This window comes from Bubalus bubalis, chromosome 7 (genome assembly GCF_019923935.1).
Source record: "Bubalus bubalis isolate 160015118507 breed Murrah chromosome 7, NDDB_SH_1, whole genome shotgun sequence".
Classification (NCBI taxonomy): domain Eukaryota; kingdom Metazoa; phylum Chordata; class Mammalia; order Artiodactyla; family Bovidae; genus Bubalus; species Bubalus bubalis.
In genome coordinates, this window is record NC_059163.1 from 1318169 (window position 1) to 1333664 (window position 15496).

The following is a 15496-nucleotide window of genomic DNA, read 5'->3' on the forward strand; positions in this document are numbered from 1 at the left end:
ATTCCCACCAGCAATATAGGAGGGTTTCCTTCTCTCCACACCTTCTCCAGCATTTTGGCAAGTTATAAGCAGAAAACAAATCAAGGTGAAGGAAGAGGCTGCAACCGGGGGCCTCACAGTCATCTGTGACAAGGAGGTTTTTCTGGAAGCAGTACTTAAGCTGACAGTTAGAAGCCAGCTGAGCAAAACCCACAGGGAGCCTCCAGCCTGAGGAGGGAGCTTGTGGGAAGTGTGCTCCGTGGTGCTGGGAGTGCGGCATGCAGGGTAGAAGGAAGGACTGGGCCCAGACCCCCGGGCGTGGGCGGTGGACACACTAGAGAGCCGGGGTCTTACTCTGAGTGCCGTGGAGAGCCAAAGGCAGGGCAGCACCGTGACTTCTCTGGCTTTAAAAGACCTTTCTGCCGGGATATGGTGCGTCAGCAGCAAGGAAGAGTCACTGCCGGCTCTGAGGACATAGGAGGCAGCTGCTCACCAGTGTGGGGACGACTCAGGCAGAGATCAGAGTCAAGTCCCGCCAGGGAGAGGTCCTTCCGGGGGCGAGGGGAGGAGGCATCCCTTGGTAACTGCTGTCCGGCCACTAAGGGCCGGGTCAGGGGACAGTCAGCAAGCACAAAGCTCTGCCAGGGCTGAGATGAACAGAAAGTGGGGGCTGGAGAGGCAATGTGCACAGGGCAGTCTGGGAGGAAACCTTCCGCTGTGGTGGAGTCCAAGCGGGACAAGGCACAGAGAGGGACCGGGGCCTGCATGGCGGCACTCGCAGGAGCAACGCAGGTCATCTCGCTGAGCTGCCAACCTCCTCTCTGCAGGCTTCCGCGGGCACCACTTACTGGATTCTGAACATCTACTCATTCTCTGCCACTGAATTAGAGTACATCTCCCTACTCTCTGTCTTTTTAAAAATGCACTCCTCCCAAGACAAGGACAGCTAAATTTTCTAAAATAAACTTGGGGAAAGAAGACAACTGATGACTTTCCCCCACTTCCAGTCTCTTACGAGGGTATGAAACTAAGAGGTCATGACTAGATGGTCAAGAATTTGGTTTTCAGGACAAATCCATCAAATCGTCTTTGCAGGAAATCAACCTAATTTATTGCCACTGGAAAACTGTACCGTAAAAGCCTGTGTCCCTCATTCCTACCTGAAGGGCAACCTTGGGGCAGGGACCCCTCTCCTGCTGCAAAAAGAAATGACTGAATGGAATTGCTCCGTGGAAGCTGCTGCAGGCTCGTCCACCACAAGGAGCCCGGGGGCCTGAGAGGGACTCGCGTGCCGTGTGGACGTGCTGCAAGGGGACACTGTTGAACCTTACCACGGCTTCCGACGTGGACGGGAGTTTCCGCAGCCCCGTCATGGGGAGTGCGTCCTGTGGGCGCAGCAGGTGCAGCCGCAGCTTGCCAAACAGGATCTGCAACAGAGGCAACGTCCCGTGGCGAGCGGTCCCAGCCCTCAGAGGACCTGCACGTCACCACCACAGAGGCCAGCAGCCGGCCAAAGAGGACACCCCGATCAGGTGCTCCCAAATGCGTAGGTCCTGACTCGGTCCTGCTCTCAGATTCAGGGGCCTTGAAGCGATGAATCTCAGCGTGAGAGAACACGAGCCACCTACGTACTTTTCAGACAGCCACATACAATAATGCTCGTAAACTCAGAATAAATCTCCCTTTAACCCCTAAATAGGAAGCATGTTCTATCAAAGAACCGAAATTCAGCTTTACCTCTCGAAGCTGATGATTACTCGTGATAAGAAACCGTTCTCCTGCAACAAAATGGGCTTCTTGCTCCAGTTCCTTGAGACGAGACTATGAAAGCAACAAACACGAGCTTACTAACAGTGTTCACAATTTAAGATGATTTAATTTGCACACCAAATAATTCTCAACAAAAGATCTTGTAAGAACAACAAAAAAATAATTTATAATTTACCGAAATGAGAGATTACAAAATACAAATGTTGACTCATGATGGAATACTCAGCTCATAGAATCAGTCTCCTAAGTGAAGTGGATCCAAGGAGACAAACTGAAAGAAGTAAAAATAGTAAACACTTCACCAAAGAGAAGGACGGAAAGAAGGATTCTCCAGTAGCATCCTGACCAGCAACGGGGTCCAGCATCACCCCGTAACCTCGAGACTCGCCCAGCATCCCGAGGCAGGAGACTCTGGTGCACACTGCACGGCGACCTCTGCGACTGCGAGGCAGGACCCTCCCTCCCAACGGAGGCAGCAGCTCTGACAACCACGCAGACTGGCGCTCAGTCCAGGCAAGGGGCGGGGGCGCAGCAGGCCCACAGCAAAGACAAAGGCACCTTATGGAGCAGCTGATAGCCACATTGCTGAGCACAGCAGCAGGACGTGTTGAATTCACGAGTCCCTCACCTCCTCTCTTTATGGTCAGAAGAAACGTAGAAAGACAGCAAGGTTGGCAGAATGAATAGAAACGCACGGCCCACCTATATGCTGTCTGCAAGAGGCTCCTTTTAAAGATACAAACAGGCTGCAATGGGAAGGACAGAAAAAGATACTCCATTCAAATAGTAATGAAGGCAGAGCAAGGGTAGCTACATTAATATCAGACAAAGCAGAACGTAAATGAAAGCTGGTTCTAAGAGACAAAGGGTGATATGCTATTCTTGATGCAGCAAGAAGACATAACAATATAAGCATCTACATTAAAATGTCCATAGACCATTAAAATATACGAAGAAAAACTAACAGAACTGAAGGGAGAGATGGACCGTAGTTCTACAGTAACGGTTGGAGATTTGAATACCCCTCTCACAGTAATGGTTAGAACAACCACAACATAGCCCCATGGACTGCATCTCCATGGAATTCTCCAGGCAAGAAGACTGGAGTGGGCGGCCATTGCCTTCTCCAGGCTATCTCCCTGACCTAGGGAACAAACGCAGGTCTCCTGTATTGCAGGCAGATTCTTTACCACTGAACCACCTGGGAAACCCGTAAGTAAGGAAATAGAGAACTTAAACAACAATAAAAACAGCTACATCTAACAGACAGCACATAACACTCTACCCAACAATAACATCCACATGGGATATTCTCAAGTGAGTATCGGACATTTTCCAAGATAGACTATATTTTAAGCCGCTGAGTCTCAAGAGATTTTAAAAGATTGATACAGAAAATATGATATGACCACAGGAAGTTGAAGTTACAAATCAATAACAAAAGGAAAAATAAAAATTCACAAAATTGTATAAATTAAACAACACATTTTTAAATAAGCAAAAGATCAAAGAGGAAATAAAAAACAAATTTACAAATTACTTAGACATGAATGAAAACAAAGCCACAACATACCTGCATATGGGACGCAGTGAGAGCAGTGCTGAGGAGGAAATCCACAGCCATAAATGCTCATATTAAAAATAAGAAAGACTTGAGCTCAATAACCTCACTTAACAAGTGAAGGAACTAGAAAAAAGAGCAGACTAAACCCAAAGACAGCAGAGGAAGGACAATAAATATGAAGCTGAGTTAAATGAAATATAGAAATAATAAAGAAACAATAAAGAAAACCAGTGAAACCAAGATTTGGTTCTTTAAAAAGATCAAAAAAATAGACAAATCTTTAGCTAGCTAGACTGAGAAAACAGAGAAGGCTCAAATTACAAAAATCAGAAATTTAGGTGAAAATATTACTACCAATTTTACAGAAATAAACAGGATTATCAGAGAGCACTATAAACAACTGTATACCAGCAGATTGGATAACTTAGATGAAACAAATTCATAGAAACACAAAACCTGCCAAGACTAAATCACAGAGAAATAGAAAAACAGAATAGACTATAGCTAGTAAGGAGCTGAAATCAAATAAAAAATCTTCCAATAAACAAAGTCCTGGATGCAATGGCTTCAGTGGTAAATTCTACCAAACATTTATAGAACTAATCCAATCCTCAAAATTTTCCCCCAAAATCAAAGAGAAAGCAACATTTCCCAACTCACTTTGAGGCCAGCAATTATCCTGATACCAAAGCCAGACAAACACACCACAAGGAGACTACAGAGCAACATCCTTTATAAACAGTGATACAAAGTTCCTCCACAAACTGCTAGCAAGCAGAATTCAGCAGAGTATTGGAGGGATTATACACCATGACCAAGTGGAATTTACTCCTGGAATGCAAGGATGGTTCAACATATGAAAATTAATCAATATAATATGCCACATCAACAGAATGAATGGCGGGGCAGGGGGTTACATGATCATTTAAAACAATGCCAAAAAAAGCATTTGACAATATGATACAAACTTTTTTGATAAAAACCGTTTTATGATTTAAAAAAAAAAACACTCAGAAAGCTAGGAATGGAACAAGACTATCTCAATATAGTCAGTCAAAGATTAAAAGCTCACAGCAAGCATCATATTCGGTGGTGAAGGACTGAGAGCTTCCCTGAGATCAGGAAAAAGGCAAGGACGCTTGCTCTCACCACTTCTATTCAACATGGTGTAGAAATTCTAGCCAGGGCAATTAGGCAAGAAAAAGAAAGAAAAGGCATCCAAATTGGAAAGGAGGAAGTAAAACTATCCTTGCTTGCAGATGACATGATTTTATATGCAGAAAAATCCTAAAGATTCTACCAAAAAAATGGTTAGAACTTTCTGAACACAGCAAAACAGCAGGATATAACATCAACACGCAAACATCAGTTTCATTTCTACATACAATGTGAAATGGAAATTACAAAAACAATTCCATTCACCACAGTATCAAAAAGAGTAAAATACTTAGGAATTAACTTAACCAAGGGGAAACACTTATAGCAGGCTGTGGTTGTTGTTCAATCGCTCAGTCGTGTCTGGCTCTTTGCGACCCCATGGACTGCAGCCCCACCAGGCTCCTCTGCCCATGGGATTTCCCAGGCAAGAGTACTGTAGCCATTTCCTTCTCCAGGGACTATTCCCCACCCAGGGATTAAACCCATATCTCCTGCACTGGCAGGCAGATCCTTCACCACTGAGCCACCAAGGAAGCCCACAAAACATTGCTGAAAGAAATTCAAAATGACATAAATAAATGGAAACACATCTCATGCTCTTGGGTTGGAAGGCAATAAATTAAGAGGTCAATACTAGTCAAAGTGATCTACAGATTCAATGCATCCCCTACCAAAATTCTAAAGACAGATTTTTCAGAAATAGAAAAATCCACCCTAAAATTTATATGGAGTCTTAAGGAACAGCAAGTAGCCAAAATAATCTTGACAAAGAGGAACAAAATTGCATGACCCACACTTCCTGCTTTCAAAACTTACTACATGGTTACAGTAATAAAAATCATGGTATTGCCATAAACAGGCCTGTGGCTCAGTGGTAAAGAATCAGCGTGCAATGTAAAAGATGCAGGAAATGCGGATTTGATCCCTGGGTCAAGAAGATGCCCTGGAGAAGGAAATGGCAACCCACTCCAGTATTCTTGCCAGGAAAAAATCCATGGACAGAGGAGCCTGGTGGGCTACAGTTTGTCGGGTTGCAGAGTCAGATACAATTGAGCATGCTTTCCATTTTCCATTGGCATAAAGTAGACATACAAACCAAACATACTCATAAAATAGTGAGCCCAGAAATAAACCCTTGCAGTTCAGTTCAGTTCAGTTGCTTAGTCGCGTCCAACTCTTTGTGACCCCATGAATCGCAGCACGCCAGGCTTCCCTGTCCATCACCAACTCCCGAAGTTCACTCAAAGTCATGTCCATCAAGTCGGTGATGCCATCCAGCCATCTCATCCTCTGTTGTCCCCTTCTCCTCCTGCCCTCAATCCCTCCCAGCATCAGAGTCCTTTCCAATGAGTCAACTCTTCGAGTGAGGTGGCCAAAGTATTGGAGTTTCAGCTTTAGCATCAGTCCTTCCAATGAACACCCAGAACTGATCTCCTTTAGGATTGACTGGTTGGATCTCCTTGCAGTCCAAGGGACTCTCGAGAGTCTTCTCCAACACCACAGTTCAAAAGCATCAATTCTTTGGCACTCAGCTTTCTTCATAGTCCAACTCTCACATCTATACATGACCACTGGAAAAACCATAGCCTTGACAGGACGGACTTTTGTTGGCAAAGTAATGTCTCTGTTTTTCAATATGCTATCTAGGTTGGTCATAACTTTCCTTCCAAGGAGTAAGCGTCTTTTAATTTCCTGGCGGCAATCACCATCTGCAGTGACTTTGGAGTCCAAAAAAATAAAGTCTGACACTGTTCCCACTGTTTCACCATCTATTTCCCATGAAGTGATGGGGCCAGATGCCATGATCTTCGTTTTCTGAATGTTGAGCTTTAAGCCAACTTTTTCACTCTCCCCTTTCACTTTCATCAAGAGGCTTTTTAGATCCTCTTCACTTTCTACCATAAGGGTGGTGTCATCTGCATATCTGGGGTTATTGATATTTCTCTTGGCAATCTTGATTCCAGCTTGTGCTTCTTCCAGCCCAGCGTTTCTCATGATGTACTCTGCATAGAAGTTAAATAAGCAGGGTGACAATATACAGCCTTGATGTACTCCTTTTCCTATTTGGAACCAGTCTGTTGTTCCATGTCCAGTTCTAACTGTTGCTTCTTGACCTGCATATAGGTTTCTCAAGAGGCAGGTCAGGTGGTCTGGTATTCCCATCTCTTTCAGAATTTTCCACAGTTTATTGTGATCCACACAGTCAAAGGCTTTGGCATAGTCAATAAAGCAGAAATAGATGTTTTTCTGGAACTCTCTTGCTTTTCTCATGATCCAGCAGATGTTGGCAATTTGATCTCTGGTTCCTCTGCCTTTTCTAAAACCAGCTTGAACATCTGGAAGTTCACAGTTCATGTATTGCTGAAGCCTGGCTTGGAGAACTTTGAGCATCTCTTTATTAGTGTGTGAGATGAGTGCAATTGTGCAGTAGTTTGAGCATTCTTTGGCATTGTCTTTCTTTGGGATTGGAATGAAAACTGACCTTTTCCAGTCCTGTGGCCACTGCTGAGTTTTCCAAATTTGCTGGCATATTGAGTGCAGCACTTTCACAGCATCATCTTTCAGGATTTGAAATAGCTCAACTGGAATTCCATCACCTCCACTAGCTTTGTTCATAGTGATGCTTTCTAAGGCCCACTTGACTTCACATTCCAGGATGTCTGGCTCTAGGTGAGTGATCACACCATCGTGATTATCTGGGTCGTGAAGATCTTTTTTGTACAGTTCTTCTGTGTATTCTTGCCACCTCTTCTTAATATCTTCCGCTTCTGTTAGGTCCATACCATTTCTGTCCTTTATCGAGCCCATGATAAAGGACATGAAATGTCCCCTTGGTATCTCTAACTTTTTTGAAGAGATCTCTAGTCTTTCCCATTCTGTTGTTTTCCACTATTTCTTTGCATTGATCACTGAGGAAGGCTTTCTTATCTCTCCTTGCTACTCTTTGGAACTCCACATTCAGATGCTTATATCTTTCCTTTTCTCCTTTGCTTTTCGTATGAAAAGCAGTATTAAAAGGCAAAATGATAGGATACTGAAAGAGGAACTCCCCAAGTCAGTAGGTGTCCAATATGCTACTGAAAATCAGTGGAGAAATAACTCCAGAAAGAATGAAGGAATGGAGCCAAAGCAAAAACAATACCCAGCTGTGGATGTGACTGGTGATAGAAGCAAGGTCCGATGCTGTAAAGAGCAATATTGCATAGGAACCTGGAATGTTAGGTCCATGAATCAAGGCAAATTGGAAGTGGTAAAACAGGAGATGGTAAGAGTGAATGTTGACATTCTAGGAATCAGCGAACTAAAATGGACTGGAATGGGTGAATTTAACTCAGATGACCATTATATCTACTACTGCGGGCAGGAATCCCTCAGAAGAAATGGAGTAGCCATCATGGTCAACAAAAGAGTCTGAAATGCAGTACTTGGATGCAATCTCAAAAACGACAGAATGATCTCTGTCCGTTTCCAAGGCAAACCATTCAATATCACAGTAATCCAAGTCTATGCCCCAACCAGTAACGCTGAAGAAGCTGAAGGGTTCTATGAAGACCTACAAGACCTTTTAGAACTAACACCCAAAAAAGATGTCCTTTTCATTATAGGGGACTAGAATGCAAAAGTAGGAAGTCAAGAAACACCTGGCGTAACAGGCAAATTTGGCCTTGGAATACAGAATGAAGCAGGGCAAAGGCTAATAGTTTTGCCAAGAGAACACACTGGTCATAACAAACACCCTCTTCCAACAACACAAGAGAAGACTCTACACATGGACATCACCAGATGGTCAACACCGAAATCAGATTGATTATATTCTTTGCAGCCAAAGATGGAGAAGCTCTATACAGTCAGCAAAAACAAGACCAGGAGCTGACTGTCACTCAGATCATGAACTCCTTATTGGCAAATTCAGACTGAAATTGAAGAAAGTAGGGAAAACCACTAGACCATTCAGGTATGACCTAAATCAAATCCCTTATGATTACACAGTGGAAGTGAGAAATAGATTTAAGGGCCTAGATCTGATAGATACAGTGCCTGATGAACTATGGAACGAGGTTCATGACATTGTACAGGAGACAGGGATCAAGATCATCCCCATGGAAAAGAAATGCAAAAAACTCTTGCATATATGGTCAAATGATTTTGATAAGGTGCTAAGACCATTCAGTGGAGACTGAACAGTCTTTTCAATAAATGGTGCTGGGAAAACTGGGTATCCACATGCATAAAAATGAAGCTGGATCCTTACTTAACATCATACACAAAAATTAACTCAAAATTGGTCAAGGACCTAAACGTAAGACCTAAAATAATAAAACTCTAAGAACTCTAAGAAGAAAGCCGGACAAAAGTCTAACAGCATTGGATTTGGCAAGGATCACTTAGATATGGCACCAAAGGAACAGGTAACGAAAGAAAGATATTTTACATTAGACTTTATGACAATTAAAAATTTTGTGCATCAAGAGACAATACTGGGGTGGGAGGTGGGACGGAGGTTCAGGAGGGAGGGGACATGTGTATACCTGTGGTTGCTTCACGTTGATGCACGGCAGAAACCAACACAACATCATAAAGCACTGATCCTCCAATTAAAAATAAATAAAAAAATAATGATAGGTAGAAGTGTATAAGTTAAAAAAAAGTATCAACAGAGTAAAAAGGCAATCCATATAATGGGAGAAAAATATATGAAAATCATGTTGATATGGGATTAATATCCAAAATATATACAGAACTTCAAAATCTAAACAATAAGAAAAAAATCCAATCCAAAAATGAACAAGGGCCTTGAATAGATATTATTTCTCAAAGAAGATGTACAAATGGCCAATAAGCACATTAGAAGATTTTAAGCATCACTAATCATTGGCGAAATGCAAACCGAAACTACGAGATGCTACCTCACACCCGTTAGGATGGCTACTGTCAAAAAAAAACAAAACAAAACAAAACAGAAAACAGTAACTGCCGGCGAGGATGTAGAAAAACTGCAACCTTTATGCACTGTTTGTCAGAAAGTAAAATGGTACAGGGGCTTTGGAAAAAACATGGTGGTTCCTCAAAGAATTAAAAACAGAATTACCGTAAGATTTAGCAATTCACTTCTGGGCATATATTCAAAAGAACTGAAAGCAGGATCTTAAAGAGGTATTTGTATACCTATTCTCATAGCCCATATTTACAAAGCTAATAATAGCTAAGTTGCTTCCATTTTCCACTGGCATAAAGACAGACAGAATATGGAAGCCACGTAGGTTGCATGCATCAACAGATGAATAGATAATAAAAATATGGCATGTACATACAATGGAGTATTATTCAGCCTCAAAAAGGAAGGAAATTCTGCAACATGCTACGGCATGGATGAACCCTGAGGACACGACACTAGGTGAAATGAGCCGTCACTAAAAGCAAACAGTGCTACGACTGCACTCACGTGATCACCTGGAGTCCTCAGAGTCACGGAGAAACAAAGAGCAGAGACGGGCGCCAGAGCTGGGAGGGGGAGAACCGCAAGCAACTGTTTACTAGCTATAGGTTTTGGTTTTACAAGACGAAGAGTTATGGAGATGGAAGCTGGTGATGGTTGCAGAACAAGATGAATACTTCCTACCATCGCACTACAGAGCTTCCCTGGTGGCTCAGATGGTAAAGAATCTGCCTGCCATGCAAGAAATCTGGGTTCGATTCCTGGGTTGGGAAGATCCCCCTGAAGAAGGGAATGGCTACTCGCTCTAATATTCTTGCCTGGAGAATTTCATGGACAGAGGAGACTGGCGGACTATATAGCCCATGGGGTTGCAAAGAGTTGGACACGACTGAGTGACTAACACTTCACTTCTGCGGTTATAATCAGTTTGGATGGTAAGTCTTATGTTAAGGGTATTTCCTCACAATAAATTTTAAAAGATGAGCGTTATTCATTGTATGCTATTTCCTTCTCAATTAAAAAAGTACGTAAAAAGAAAAAAATCAGTTCCAGGTTTATAAACCTAAGTGCAAAGGCTCATGAAAATAATTTCAAACATAATGGAAGAGAGACTTCCCGAACTCGACAAAAGGAAAGATTCCTTAAACAGGATGCAAAAAGCACTAACCATAAAGAAAAAGATTGATAAAATCAAAAATTAAGGACGCCTAATGATCAAAAGACATTAAGAGAGTAAAACGGTAAGACATAGAGGACAAAGGTGTACGGAACAGGCTTGTAACCAGAATATATCGAGATGTTCTATAAATCAGAAAGTGGAAGACAGAACCCTCAATATTAAAATGGGTAAAAATTTTGAGCAGATCCCTTACCAAGGAGAAACTCCAAACAGCCAACAATGAAATGAAAGCTATTCACCCTCCCCAGTAATCCGGACACCAGGAACCAACATCATAACGGGATACCACTGCGTCTTCACTCAGAGTCCGAGGACCCGTGCTGGGGAGGAAGTGCAGGGCGGGCCCTCGTGTGCACGTCACGCAGCTGCGGCTTTGGAAAGCAATTCAGCGTCGTCTGACAAAGCTGAGCCAGCAGCTCACCGCGCCTCGGACCCGGAGAGCCTGTGCCCACGGGCCCAGGACACCCACTCAGGGACACAGCACGGCCTGTGATGCCAGAGACAACCCTGCTGCCGGCACACTGGGGTGAAGCGTGCAGTGGAGCACTAAGAGCCAGGGGCATGGGGGGAGAGGCCAGACACGCCAGCTAAAGGGGCGCGGACTGGAAGCTGAGACAAGGGGAGAGAGGCCAGACACGCCGGCTAAAGGGGCACGGACTGGAAGCTGAGACAAGGGGAGAGGCCAGACACGCCGGCTAAAGGGGCACGGACCAGAAGCTGAGACAAGGGGAGAGGCCAGACATGCCGGCTAAAGGGGCACGGACCAGAAGCTGAGACAAGGGGAGAGGCCAGACACGCCGGCTAACCTACAGCTCCTTCTGAGAGAAAGCAACTGTACTATCAAGCTTCTAAATGGAAAGCTGTAAAGGATGTGGACAGTGGAAGTCCTGCCAAGTCAGGAAGGGGACTCCGACAGGGAAGGGCCAGCAGGGCTTCTGGACGTTCTCAGCTTTGACCTGGGTGATGGTCATCCCGGAGTTTCCTTTAAAATATTAACTTTAAAACAACTTAAGTGGAACCCTTAATGCATCTTTTTCAGGCATCTTTATGCATCCTCTATTTTTCACAGTTAGAAAACTTTGCTTTTGCTTTTTTAAAGTATCCAAGAAACCCATGACCTGCCCTCACCCACTCAAGGGGTGATGCCCTCTAAACCAGCACACGTCCACATGGGGCGGGCACCAGCTGTGGTCTTGCTTCAACTCTTTCCAAGTGTGGTATCCCCTGCAGGAGTCAGATGGGGCGACAGTGCCCCAGGCTGGGCTGAGTGAGGAGGAAAAGGCCAGTTACACGGGCCCCCCGGGAGCCGCCCACCAGGCGGGGGAGGGCCAGCACCCGCGGGCAGCCTAACAGATGCGCTCACCCCAAGAAGCGCTGACATCCGCTCCATCTCCTCCTTGTTCACTCGAACGCGGTGGCTTTCCATCACTGTGATTCAAACACCAAAGCAGATACCGTTTGTACCGCATTAGTGAGTCATTTCTGAGAAAGACTGCAGGGCCAGGAGCAAGCCTCCCTCCCCGACGCAGACCACGAGGACAGTGCAGGCTCAGCAGCGTCCCCCAGGGTCGGCACTGGAGCCCAGCGGTGGCGGTGGTGGGTGTGGGGACACCGTGGGTGGGGAGGCGGCCCGGCCGCTTGGCTCCAGCGCTGTGTGCAAGGCTCTGCTCTCCCAGGTGCCCAGCAGGACAGAGTGGGCCAGGGGCTCAGAGCAAGGACAGCGGGGAGCCCAAAACAGCCCTTCCAGGGGCTTCTCACGAAGTGTGAGGGTCCAGCACTCCAGGACCAGGACAACTGCTGACATGGGAAACTTCCAAATAGGCCCCCTCCCCGCTGCTGTTCTCGGGGGTGCGGGAGTCAGGAGGGCCCTCACCCCTCGGCCGGGGCACCTGCAGAACAGGCAGCCCAGAGGGGCTCCCATGTGACCCCGACGTCAGAGTCCTTCTAGACCAGGAGGTGACGCGCGCCACATCCTGTCGTCACAGAGGACAAAGGGGAAGCTAAGGGTTTGCTGCTCTTTGGCGCCCATATGATGCACCGCCCACCCCAAACTAAGTCACCAGAAAACAGGCGTCCCGGACAGAACAGAGAACTCTGGAAAGAGCACTGCATCACCTTCATAGTAGCTTACCTGCCAAAATCGGTATCAGAGGGAGCTCCAAAGTCCAGAAGAGCTGCCATAAACCACAAACCTGTTTCAGGGGAAGAAATGACATCATCTTACTTTGAAACTGTTACTTCTGCCCGCATTTGCTGCACAGTCCGCTTAATCTCACTGAGCAGCTCCTCTGGGTCACGTGGTTAAAACTCCTATTTCTGTCAAGTATCCTATCTTATGATTAATATTAATACCAAGCCCAAACGGAAATATTCAGAAATATCTGGTAGGACAGGTTCCACTCCCACTTTCCTTTCATCTTTCTCGTTTTTAAGCGTGATTTAGGTATTTGTGGTTTAAGTCTCCCACTTTAATTTCAGAACAGGAGGAAGGGCTGAAGCCCTCTGGGCCACATCAGCTGGGTTCCTTCTCTGCTGTCAAGCTGGCTTTGCCCATTTGAGGGCAGGAGGAGAGGGAAGCGGCTTCCCCTGCACCAGCTCACAGCCGGCCCCCCGTCCTCGGCCTGCGGCCACTGCAGAACACTGCCTTCCCAGGATCCGGGTAAAAGCCTGCACGTCAACGCTGGGGTGGAGAAGCTCCCAGCCAGTGCCTGTCTGCTCAGGCCCCTCTGTCCCGTGCTGGCCCCCAACTCCTGCCCTTGCTGTGGTACCTGGTCCCTATATTCAACCATTCTTGACTAGTCCTTCAAATGACCTCTGCTTCCCAATGAGACTCTGAGTGGAGCTGAAATGAACACTTAGCTTTTACGTTAACTGCAGTGTTGGAAATGTTCCAACTGAATCGAAATCTTTTTTAAAAACAATGTTACAATTGTTGTCAACCTATAGAGGACATTTAAAAAGTCAGGTCTCATCATCTGGACCGTCCTCCAGTGAGTGACGCCCAGGTTCCCGTCTCCTGCCCTCAGGGTCTGGACGAAGGCTAGCCCCTAGGCAGTGAAACTACCGCGAGACGCCTTGCCTGCAGCTGGGAGCAGAGGTGCATCGTCAGTCTGTGGAGCACCCTCAGGTTCGCACGGACAGTCTGATTCTTCAAAAGAGCAAAAGAATGAACAGTTAGGAACGTTTGGGAGCGACGCTTGTCCGGCTCTAGGAAGCCACAGCTTTTCCACACAGACTGCACCCTGGTGCTGTGACCCATCACCCCAAGAAGAGCAGCCCCACACCACGGAATATTCTTCTTGGGCAAGCTCAAGATCCCTACTGCTTTCTTACTTTCCCTCCACCCCCACTGCCCTCATTTTACAGGAAGTGAGCCACAGAGAAGCTAAGCGGCCCGGGGCAAAGATCGTGCAGTGGGAGGAACAGGACTGGGTCTCCTGGTCTCGGCCTCCACACTTGCCACCCACCCTTGCCCCAGACACACACAGAGCCGCTGGAAGGTAGACCAACCAGAGTCCCAACGAGGGTGGGGGGAGCCTCGGCACTGACACGCAGTCTTACAGCCACTTGCTCCCAGAGGCCTGACGTCCTCACTGCACCCCTCACTCTGCCACATGGCCCGGGGGACTCTGGGTGCCCAGATGCAGCATCAGAGACCCCTCCCCACAACGCAGCCTGCAGTGACCGTGCAACCACCGGGTCTGGCTCTCCCGGAGCCACGGGCACATCCATGTCCGTCTCGGCTGTGCCCAGCACGTGGCCGGCCTGCCACCTGAACACGCTGCCTGCTGCACAGCGCTGAGCTGCGCGGCCTCCCCAGGACCAGCTCAGGCCCCGTGGCGGTGTTCAGGCCCCGGCAGCTCAGCCAGCCGCACCTGCTCTACCCCAGGGCTCACTGTCTTTCTCTCCGGCGCGGTCTCACCACCGCCCCACGGGACCCGCACTCTGAGTCCTCAGTTTCCGTGCTCTCCTGCTCCTGCATCTCACGCTGCGTCCCCGGACCCCGCTCTCACCACGTGCTCCCACCAAGGGCACGTCGCTGGACAAGCACGAGTCCCTCCCAGGCTGCCTCCTTTCTGCCGAGTGTGGACGAGGCCTTGGGCAGAGCCTCCCGGGGGAGCCGTAAGCAGGGGCACTCAGGGTGCCTGAGCCACACGGCTGGGCCTCCTCCTCTGAGCGGGTATTTAAGCCACTCCCACCTCTAAGCTGTACATGTGTGTACCAGGAAAAGCGCCCCTTTAGAGTCAGAAATGCAGCCTGAACTCTGCCTCGACTTGACCTTGGGCGAGGTGCAGACATGAGCCCTGTGCACCAGAGTCCTCCTCTGTGAACATGGCTGACCACACACCGGCGGACCACTCTTTCCTCCAGCTACAGTACCCTAGCCTCTCTGGGGAAGCGCCGCCCAGCAGCATGGACCTTGGAAGACCGCTCATCTCCACGCCCTGCTGCCCTGCCAAGGGGCAAACATGTGACACAGCAGTGGAAAGGAGACTCTGAGCACTAAAACTGTGAATCTTGGACAAAAGTCACGCATAGAGGAAAGGTCATGGTTCACTGCTGGCCCCAGGTCCGGGGGCTCCTGCCGCCTCGGTCCTCAGAGCCGCCTGGCTGCTGTCTTCCCAAAGCTTGCTCTGCCTTTCCTCTGAGTCTCAGCTGCCCCACGTTCCTCTGACAAATTCCTTTTAGACTAAGGGAGGGTGAGGGTCTCTGTTTCCAATCCCAAGCCTCTATCTGACACAGATCCCCGACTCCACCCCCGAGCAGGCCTGTAGGATCAAATGCCCCAAATGACAGTCCCGAGCTCAGCCCGGCATGCAGGGCAGGCTCCCGCAGCCTCCTGCTTGGCCTTCCAGCCCTGCTTTGAACTGTGCTTGTTAACGGACAGCCAGGGAGCCCGGACAGCGTG

General features: G+C 47.3%; 1 protein-coding gene across 1 annotated transcript in view; it reads right to left on the reverse strand.

The window, feature by feature from the left end:
- The window catches only part of POLN (DNA polymerase nu), a 153771-nt gene that overhangs the window by 85115 nt on the left and 53160 nt on the right, over nt 1–15496 (reverse strand). The window contains exons 8-12 of the mRNA XM_025290538.2: nt 13667–13735; nt 12719–12779; nt 11951–12015; nt 1717–1800; nt 1311–1406 (exon numbers count right to left, since the gene is read on the reverse strand). Coding sequence (XP_025146323.1) covers nt 1311–1406; nt 1717–1800; nt 11951–12015; nt 12719–12779; nt 13667–13735 — 375 coding nt within the window. The remainder of the gene's footprint in view (nt 1–1310; nt 1407–1716; nt 1801–11950; nt 12016–12718; nt 12780–13666; nt 13736–15496) is intronic.